At 28.4% G+C, this 10,813-nt stretch overlaps 2 protein-coding genes across 7 annotated transcripts in view; one reads left to right on the forward strand and one right to left on the reverse strand.

The window, feature by feature from the left end:
- Nucleotides 1-396, forward strand: part of LOC126835664 (phosphatidate phosphatase LPIN3) — a 207,466-nt gene extending 207,070 nt beyond the window's left edge. For 5 of the 6 annotated variants that reach the window (XM_050568398.1, XM_050568395.1, XM_050568393.1 and 2 more), the window contains one exon: nucleotides 65-191. In XM_050568398.1, coding sequence (XP_050424355.1) covers nucleotides 65-78 — 14 coding nt within the window. In that variant the 3' untranslated portion in view covers nucleotides 79-191. Of the gene's footprint in view, nucleotides 1-64 lie in introns of all 6 variants that reach the window. The other variant, XM_050568396.1, reaches the window with a different exon arrangement.
- Nucleotides 378-5,025, reverse strand: LOC126835669 (rabenosyn-5). Its single transcript, XM_050568406.1, has 9 exons — nucleotides 4,350-5,025; nucleotides 4,175-4,264; nucleotides 3,750-3,890; nucleotides 3,528-3,689; nucleotides 2,118-2,346; nucleotides 1,971-2,054; nucleotides 1,732-1,887; nucleotides 1,396-1,495; nucleotides 378-741 (listed from the first exon to the last, which is right to left on the reverse strand). Exons 1-9 carry the CDS (start codon nucleotides 4,483-4,485, stop codon nucleotides 508-510), a joined length of 1,332 nt encoding a protein of 443 aa, XP_050424363.1. The 5' UTR covers nucleotides 4,486-5,025; the 3' UTR covers nucleotides 378-507.
- Between the last annotated feature and the right edge of the window lie 5,788 nt (nucleotides 5,026-10,813).

Here is a 10,813-nt window from a genome sequence, read left to right on the forward strand (position 1 = left end):
ATTGCTTTAAAATCAAATAGTCTAGTACGATAGACAGAAAACATAATATATATACTTTTTTTAGATATACATATATGAGCACAATGGTCGATCAAATGTTTCCAGTGTTACACGAGTTACAAGAAGTGGACTACAATCAGTTTGTTTACTGGCGAGATCCATTACCAGAGTTTGAAATCAATAAAAAATAAAACATTCCTCATTTAGAATAATATATATATATATATCTAAAGTTTATAAACATAAAAACTTATTAGTGACTTATTTTCTCTGTCTGATAGTTCTATTATTTTGTCAATTTGTAGTTTTATTAATTGGTATTCAGAATTATTTTTTTATTTGTAAAATAAATTAAAGAAAATAGTAGTAACACTTCATAACTTTTTGTGATAAATATAGACTTATCGACAATTACTATATTTATATTATATATATTATTATTTTACAAATCTCTTGTGATTTAACTATTATTAAAAAAATATAATTTTTATCGGACTAGAAAAACCATCAATTATTTGAATCATTTTGAGTATTCTTGCTTTTATTTTGCATTCGAAAATATTCTTCATTTAACTCTTGCAAGTTTTTTTCCAGACTGGCTACTTCATCAAAACGATATGCCTCTTTAGCTTGTATAATGTAATTTCTTATTATGTTCATTTGTTCTACCACAGGATTATCCGAATTCACATTTGCATTTGTGACAGGGCTCCAACCATCTTCGAGCGTTAATTTGATTTCCTATGTACAAAATATATCATTTAAATGTCCTCAATATTACTCCTTGAGACTTTATACATTATTTACATTTCAATAATTGTATTTCTTAACATCAATTATATTTTTGCAATGTATTTTTATTTATTGCCATATTATAAATACATATATAATTTATAATGATAGGCAAATTTAAGTAAGAATATAATAATGGGCAATATCAATCTATAGACATGATTCAGGTAAGACCTCTACAAATGATACAATTTGGTTGACCTGATAATTTTGTCAGGTCTTGTTGTGTAGATGTGTCGTTTGACTAAAAACCTGTCTTTGTCTAGTGTCATTTTTCTCTTTCTGGTATAATACCAATGTTTTGTTTTAATAAAATGGGGCCATATTTGTTGATGCCAGATAATGCGCATATTAGAAAAGCGAAAAATATTGATCAAGCCATGCTGCAAGTTCAGTTGTGTAAACGCAACACCTAATATTTAATGGTCCTGTCAGGCTAACTAAATTGTATCGTCTGTAGGAGCTTTAAAAATGATAAACTACTATATTTTAATTTATATTTTGTAACTATTATTATTGACTATTGAATATCATTTTCATGTGCCCACTTGATGTTGAATTGGTACTTGTGAGAAGTATCAAAAATAAATAAAATACACTTACTTTTTTTGATGAGACTCTTCCTTGTTTAGGAGTGAGTTGATTAATTTTAGATTCATTTAATAATTCTTGACCATTGTAAAGACGGGCTTTTGCAGCATCCCTGTTGAAAACATTGAGCATTAGAAAACACCTATAATGGCTGATAGAATTTTTTTATCTGATTGAAGATACTTTGTACATGTATTTTAGTATTCATAATCAAGTATGTAATTATATATATATTTATAATTAAAATAATGTTCCAGACAACTGAATGAACACACATCGAGCGAGTTAAATTGGTGTGTGTATAAGGATACAATAAACTATAAGGATTAAAAAAAAACAAATTTTTACCGTTTTTTTTTTGCAATTTCTTCAATTTCTTGTAATGTAGGTAAAGCTGGTATTGCAAGAACTGTCGTGCGTACATATTGTATCATTGCTAGCTTAATATTTTTGGTCACAACTTTTGTAGACTGATTGTCATTTTCCAATTTTAGTATCCTATTACTAAACATTTGTTAAATTTGATTAAAATTCAAATAAACAGTAAAGAAAACAAATAACCATAAAGACTATGTCAAATTAATTACCTAAGAGCATCAATAGTTTCAACTAGTCTAACTATATTACTTCTAATTTTATTTGCTTCGTTTAAATATAAAGATTCACCTTCCCTAAGGACAATTAGGACAATAAGAACAATTAAATTATATAAAAACTATGATGAACCTTCTTACTGTAATAAGTTGTAAGTCTGATTAAATTTAATTAATTGGTCGTTTTCTATTTTTTTGCGACATTCCATGATTTTTTCATAATAGTTACAAATTGAAGGCTGCTTGTCACGGTACTTAAGTTGTTCACGATTCTCTAATACTTGTCCACAGTGAGTGCAAAGTCGAAAACTAATAGAATCCTGAGTAGATGATAGTGTTTGATCTTTTGCTATCTCATTTATTGCCTCATCTAAAACAACATATTATAATGTATTTACTGATTTTTTTTTCAATCTTCAGTATTTTATGAGACGGTGAGAATAAAAGTGACGTAAGTCAAATTTTTTAAAAATCCGCAATATCGCTAGGGCATATTAGTATACTCTTCTTAAAGAGTCATTTAGTCAGTGAAGTAAGTTAAGTTGAGTCTTTGTTCGTTAGAGAGTGCCACTTAAAATTTTGTTAGCTAATACAAAGTTACAGAAGTACAAAACTTAAATCTTCTATTATTAAAAACAACTTAAATGTGACTTAAACCATTTTCATTTATCGTCGGCTCATATAGTAGACTATACAGTTTTGACTATCTGCTGTGCATGAGCATATTTTTTATTCAGCCCATTCATAAACCTAACTATACTTTAATTTAACATTTTAAAACAAAATAAAAATCATTATCATAAGAAAATAGTAGATGTCCCACAAATATTTATGGGACAATGAACACTATAACCAAGTAAAGTACTAAGAAAAAAATTAGTAAAACAAATTTACAAATTAATAATAATTTTATTAGTAAAGAAAATAAGATTACTAACAAACAATTTTTGGATATAAAATATCTTTTAGTTTATTGTGTACTTAGTATTAATCAAATAGTCTTTTAAACTCACCCATTTTAGATATTTTAATTTTTCATAAGATTATAAAAATTTTAAATCTACAATAATTATAAAAATAAAAATCTTGTCTTTTAATTATTTATTAAAAATGCAACTTATAAACTAATTTAAATCTATTATCCATTTGATAAGTTAAGTCATTAATGTGTTAAGGTATTCATTGATATATCATTGTTTAAAACGAAAAAAATCCTCACGAGACAAATTTACAAGTTTGAGATTTTGGTACTCATGAATTTAGAAAAAAATAAGCTATAGTATGATAAAATCTCCTATATGTAATTTTTATAATGACACGTACCTCATGTTACTATCTAATAAAAGTTGATTATTAAGATTTATTTAAAATAAAATAATGATGGTCTTTGCACAATCTTGTTACAAATTAATGTCACTCAAAATTTTAATAATGCAATTTGTTTGGGAAAAACAATAATATTTTTGAAAAAAAAATTTGTCTAACAACTTTGTAAGAGAATTTTGCAGGAAATAATGTGGAATAACTTATTTTGGTTAATAAAATACTAACATGCTTTAGAGAAAGGCAAAAAACAGCTGCATTCATTACAGACAATAGTCCCACATAATCTGCAATGATGTTGGCGCCTTGTAATGTTAAATGATTTAGTACATTCTGGACATCGTTTTACATCCGTGCCGTCTAACCAATGTACTACAGATTGTTCGTGAACTGTAAAAAATACTTAATGTTATAACGAACAAATACATAAAAAAATATTAACATTCTTACTTTTACGTTTATTAGGATCTGAAGGTAAATTACAAAGTAATTTTTCAAGTCGAACTACTGTTTTATTAGTTTCCATTACAAAATGTTCAACCCATCTATTACGACAGCTTTTGAAATCTTCAATATGAGATCTGCTTTTTCCTAAACATATAAAATGCAATTATGATAAAATCCTATAAATTATGAAAAAAATATGTATATATAATATACATATAATAAATAATAATATTATGAAAAAATGAATGATTAAAATTTAAATAAGTAACGGCAAAGTATAGAAAATATCAAACCTCAATTGTCTCAATTGATTAGAATTATACTTTGATATTTAAATTTGCCATTCTTAAAAGGGAGACAAATTTAAAAGAATGCCGTATGATTAATGTTTTTAACTATTGACATAAATTTTATATGACAAACTGTACCCAGCTCTTGAGGAAGCCATGTATATTGACGTTCTTCCTTTTTGATAATATCATTTTTCAAAATCTTTTCTTTTGCTTTACCAAATAAATCTGTACACAAATATATATATACAACTATATTAAACAAATTTGTAAATACATTTTTGAGTAACACTTATAAATTTATACTATTAACCTTTAAATGATTTCACGAGATCTTGATCTTCACTGTGTGCTTCTTGGAAATGTAAAAACAGCTTCAGATCTATGCCATAGTCTACTTTACAAATTGGACAGAGGAATCCTTCTAAAACAATATTCTCTTCCGTCATTTTTAATCGAGTTTATTTTTAAAATAGTACTACTGATTAGCACAATTGTTATTATTATTTAATAAAATTAATGATTAGTGTAATGTTTATACATTATTATTAAATATTAAAATATATAAGCAACCCAATTTCAATTTATTGTAATAATAATCATAATAAATTAAATGATAACGCTTAAGCCTTAACGAAGAAAGTGTGGCGGCCCCACATACAGCACTGTGGCGGATGTATGGCTACGAGGCGCCACAGCTAGCACAACCTAGCTGTCGGCATCGATACTGCCTCAACACATGGTCAGATCGCCAGATCTCGGTAGTTGTGACGAACCGTAGCGAACTTCTCGCATGTGATCAAAGTCACCCAGATCGCACATATAAATACGCACACGACAACTACCAGACAATGTCTTCGGACACCGGCCGGGCAACCTTTTACCTGCATTCGCCACAAAAGCTAGTATCACGGCTGTAGATAATCTGGTTCCATATCGAGCTATGAAAAAGTGACCACAAGAGTTCCTACATAGATTAAATGTATTTAAACTATGGTTCCTATCTAAAAAATTGAGATACTGCTAACGCTCCTCGTGGGCAAATGGTAGAACTTATTATTTTTTGTAAGCTGTTACCACAGAATAACTATGCTGTGTTTATTCTGTGCTGTTACCAGGTTCCCCAATGATAAAAAATTACCACTTTATTGATATTATTATTAAGACCGTGTTTTAAACGGCATTCGGTCATAGGTTCCCAGATGGTCAGAAGCTCCCAAGTTACCACAATGGTTACCACACTGTTATCACAAAATGTTATCACACGGTTATCATCACAAAAAAAAACTTAATTTTATTTAGTAAATATTTCAATATTTTTATATTTTTATTAAATATACTAAACAATTTTCATAAACTGCTATTTTATTGTTTTATAAAACCACACTTCATGTCTTCATTTATTTTTATAAAATGTCCTAAACTTTATGTGGAATATAACATTGATTACAATTATAACACTCATAAGACTACTGTAAATAAATTTTGAGTCATTGGTTGTATTGCTTAGCATAAAACGCAATAACAGATATAAGTTAAAGAAGAGTAAGACTGAACAGCTAGAAACTAGAAAATGTAGGCCATCCTGGGTGATTTTATCTGAAGGACATTGAAGTTAGAGTACATAATTTAGATGAATTTTATTATTATTATATTACAACTTGTTTAATATCAATTAAGTTTGATCTGTGAAGGGGAATTCATGTTAAAAACAGTGGTTATGGACGAAATATGACATATTGTATATAAAATACAAAATATAACAAATTGTATTATTAATTATAATTATAAAACTAATTTAAGAAAATGTATATGTAGAGAAGTTTAGAATAAATGAATGAAAAACCTTCACTCCACTTAACATTTTGGGAAAACAATAGTGAAATATTAGTTAAGAGTAATAATACTAGTAAATTCTTATTAAATATTATAAATTGTTCATAAAGATGTTTTTGATTTTCTTATAAAGTTTTTCTATGTATTAGTTATAATTGTATGTGCATAAAAATATATCAATACAAGTTTTAATTAAAATTGAGGAAATAATATTTGTTAATACTTAAAATAATATTTTGAGTTTCGACTGACGTAAATTAATTATATGATGTGAAAATTGACTATAAACACATTTATATATTTTTTAATTAAATTTAAAATAACTAAATACTTTAAAATTTTATTTTATTTAAATATGTATAGTATCATATTATATATATTTTGTGCCCCTCATATCTACTAAAATAAAATACTGATAACTAATGTGCTAATAAATAAAATAATAAATACTTAATATGATCACACAATGCACACATTGATACAAAAGATTCAAATTATTATTTGTATACTCTACAAAAAAAATATATTAGGACCACTAAAATTAAAAATATAAACTGTATAAGTCTGTAACGAACATATCTATTTTAGTGGGGTTAACCTATTATTTTTTTTATACAGGCACACAGTTAAGGTTCAGATATTCTGAGTCTAGTGTACCTAACAGCTAGTCTCAATTTCTTATACTGTTACGGTGCAGTGCGGTGAGTGGACCACACTCATGACTGTCCGCCTTCTAGGGCTAAATCGAGGGACCCTAGCCGGGACAGGAAGCTAACCAGTATCTACCCTGAAATAATCCTTGAGACTCTTTATAAATTTATATAACCGCCCGAAGAGTAAAAGGGCCGGTCGTACCTTGAATGAACTAAAATGAACTAAACTATGAATTAACTAAACTCTCAAGTTGCAACGTACAATACTATTTATTTAGAAAGGCTTAACGCCGAATAGAAATTAAGTTAACGATTAAAATATTAAAATAGCTGGAAAACAATAAGTATAAAATGTATAGAAACCTGTACCTAGGGTCCTTGGTATCCGAAGACAAGAACAGGCGGAGTGACACGCACAAAAATATAAAAAGATGCCAAATTGATTAGGTAATTATTAGAGACTCCATAGATTTGGTTTGGAAGTAACGATAGCTACCAGCCATGCACAATATTATTATTGCTAATAATAAGTCAGGCAAAAGCTATCGTTACAATACTATATAGAGAAATCTATCACTTGTTTAATATATTTGTGTATTAATGGAAGTTTGAAACTTCCTTTACAAACATATTTTTCCACAATATTCCTTAAAATATTTTTGTTTAAGCAGACTAAAATTATACGAGTTCATTACCAATTTGAATATCATTATGAAGTAATAAAAGATTTTGAACCTTTTTAGAGGGATTCACATAGGCGAAAATATTATGGTTGTTCAGTAGTACCCCGAGAGTTAAAAATACGTAGTAATTAACTACACCTACATAATCTAAATGTATGTATAATCAATGTAAAAGTGTTTCAAATATTATGAATAATAATGTACATTGTGAGTGAGTGCAGACTACAGGTCGTACTTACATCTTACTTGACCTAAACTTTTACGTAGCACACCTAATTAGTAATAAGTATTGTATTATTAGGCTGGTGCCTTGTTATGAAGTTCTTTCTGATCTGTTTAAAAAGTAACTAAGTTTACTAAGTGTTCACCGTGGTCATAAGTCATAATCCATTATTCCAGCATAATTTTTTAGAGAGTTATACATATTACAGAATCAGGAGTCTGGACAAGATTAGATAACCCATTGAAGATCAATCATATGACAAATTCTAAGTACGCCACTATTATTTAATACAGACACGTATTCTTAAGTATAGCGCATACGCTGTATAAATACATAAAAATAATATGTTGTTTACACCGCTTGCACTGTTACGAACAAAAGCCCAGTAAGCAATTTAGTGCCTACCTATTAATTAATGTTGTGCTTTCACCTAAAGGTATTTAAGCCCAAGTATTAGGTATATTGTATACCTTGGTTTCAAAAAATGAAAAATGACCATATTACAATTTATTTATTTATTAGAATATAAACGGGCTTGATACTGTCCTTGATTACAGAAAAATATAATACAGAATTCATCATGGAGTTACAAATAAAAATAAAAATTAAACCTATAAGTACTCAATATAAACTTACAATTTATAAGTTTAAAAAAATAGTCTAGAAAGGAAGGGTCCGCATTGGAGGAAGAAATCTTCACATGGAATGTGTAACAAATGGCTTGCAAACTACAAAAACTTTTGTTGAACCCTTTCAAGCTGCATAGAATTAGAAGCAGTATGGAGATCCTAAACAACAGTGCCATATTTCAGAATCGGGCAATCAAGCTCACAAAAAAGTGACCTGATATACATTCCAAGTCAAAATTTTTTCAAATTTGGTTCAATATTAGTGTAACGCATACATTTTATAATGTATTAACTAAATGAATGTATATAACTTAAATCATGCAGCTTATTTAAATTCGATAATCTTAATTTAACCCATTACAAGACTTCGTTGAGTGCTAAATGTTTGCACAGGTTCTTATTTAGTGTGACATTACTATGTGTAGTATTATTTTTATCCTGGATATACAGATCGCCGATGACGGAGGTCTAATTAAGAGTCATTTAAGATAAATCAAATTTATTGTACGGGGATGACTTAACATATGTAATTCATATTCCTAATTCCAGTACGTTTTTTTTATCATCACATTAATAAGACAAGTCAAGCCTTCTTTTTGAATATTAAACGATTATATCATAACGGCTTAGTTTATAAAATCTATAAAAGTATTACATTTTAGTGATATTCTCGGTAGTTTAATATTTTTTTTTTAATTTCTATATTAAAATTTGCAATAATAGTGTCAAATGATAACACGCTAGTCTCAACAGTGATAAGGATAATCATTTAAAAAAAACCTAAGAGGAAATATTTCTCCATCCTAAATATCGTTCGGAGTTCGGACTTAAATACACACCAAAAAAAGGTTATACATTCTTAAAATAAGTACAAGGACCTTCTATAAGTTTAATTTTAAAATGATCACCATATTTTTACCATGTCAGTTAATTATTTAAATATAAACCCTTTGTAAAAATAGATTTAATTTATAAAGATCTACTTATTAAACTTAATAAAAAGTTGTTACATGAGAATATAGCCTGATATTAAATAGGTATGTAGTCAATAGAGCAAATCTCGAAATGGTCAGTAACATTAAAGACTTGGGTGTCATCCTGTCTACCGACTTATCTTTCAACACACATATCCACTCAATGTGTGCTAAAGCCTACCGCAATCTAGGGTTTATTAAACGAAACTGTAGTGAATTTAAAGACTTAGGGTGTCTCTCAGTACTTTATTCAGCCTTAGTGCGGTCTGGCCTGGAATTTGGGTCGGTAGTGTGGAACACTAGCCAGGTCGGTCTTATTGATAAAATTGAAAAAATCCAGAGAAAATTTTTAAGATTTGCAGCACTTAAAATTAATATGAAGGTCACCCAATTGACGACATTGAAAATCGCTGTAACCTTGTCTGGTTAAAAAATATACGGTCTTATATGGATACTCTATTTATTTTTAAAATTTTAAATGGATATGTTGATAGCCCGGAACTTTTAGAGAGAGTATCTCGCTTAGTGCTGTAACGCAAAAGCCTTCACGTCCATTCTACTTGTTACAACCATACGGCGATAACAATCCCTATATTGACATTTATCTGAAATAACTTCTTATTTAGACTTAAGTACTATTATACTATTACGTCTCTGCGTTCTACATATGACGACATCCAGGAACACTTCTATCAATGGTCTAGTTATGTGTCCAACTATCACCGTCCAGGGCCAACCGACCACTATAAGTACTCACTGCGAACAGGGCTAAATCGGTCAGACGTCGTCTAGTATTCTACAGCTCAACGTCCTGTTATTAAGTGCCCTATTGTCCAATACTTAACTGTTATTTTACATTGTGTTGATAAACGTTTCATAGTTAATATTCATATTAAAAGTTATTACTAACTTTTGGTTGTTAATTCTGTTCTGCCTACCCTCTTCCATCCTCACACGGCCTCCAGGCATAACAGTGCCTAGTGTAAACAATCGGCACAATAATACTTTTTTAATTGAGCATCAATCAAACAATTATGTAATAAATAGCCCTATATGTAGAATGTTAACTATATGTAATAAATTGTCTAATTTTGATTTTTTCTTTGATAATATATGTAAATTAAAATTAAGTGCTTTAAATTTAATGTGATTGATATATGTGTTAGTTAATAAGGTTGTTAAATGTTTATTGTGTTAATGTTAAAGTTGTTTAATGTTATTACTGTATTACATCTGTACTCATTGCTCCCTGCGGGGCGTTACTTTATTAAATAAATATCTATTAATACTTGTGATTGAACTTAGCTGTCTAGACAGTATACACATTATTTACTAATCTATTGGACCCCAGACAGGTTCCTAGAATTTTAAGGGACAATAATCTTTTTTTTTTAATTGAGTTTCTGATGTGTAACGTGTTACCTATAAAAATAGATAGTACCCGGTTAAGTTTATACCCGAGTTCATAACTTAATAACCATTTCATTTTCAAGAGTGTTTTTATACTTTTGCTGAAAGAACGTACATAATTATTTTATACTTAACATTTATTACTAATTTTTTTCTCAACTATTTAAAATTTTAAATATTATAATGGCTCAAATAAGACAATTAAATCGAGTTCCAGGTCTTAGGAAAAACGAAGTTATTGAAAAAGACGATTTAGGTTTTATATATTGGAATCATCATAAAAATCGTAATCCAATGACCTATAGATGTAGACTTTATAAATCTGTGACTAAGTAAGTAACTAAGAAACTTAATAGATATGTATTTGTA

Source organism: Adelges cooleyi, unplaced genomic scaffold, assembly GCF_023614345.1.
Source record: "Adelges cooleyi isolate 19-005CV unplaced genomic scaffold, UGA_ACOO_1.1 ACOO_flye_CR_arks_rails_tigmint_CR_PRNA_23, whole genome shotgun sequence".
Lineage (NCBI taxonomy): Eukaryota > Metazoa > Arthropoda > Insecta > Hemiptera > Adelgidae > Adelges > Adelges cooleyi.

Excerpts from the sequence above, each read along its gene's own strand:
- LOC126835669 (XM_050568406.1), bottom strand. The coding sequence starts at position 4,485 with ATGACGGAAGAGAATATTGTTTTAGAAGGATTCCTCTGTCCAATTTGT. Across the intron at positions 3,690-3,749 it reads AGATCCTAATAAACGTAAAA|TTCACGAACAATCTGTAGTA; the intron begins GTAAGAATGTTA and ends TATTTTTTACAG. Across the intron at positions 742-1,395 it reads GAAGAGTCTCATCAAAAAAA|GAAATCAAATTAACGCTCGA; the intron begins GTAAGTGTATTT and ends TTTTGTACATAG.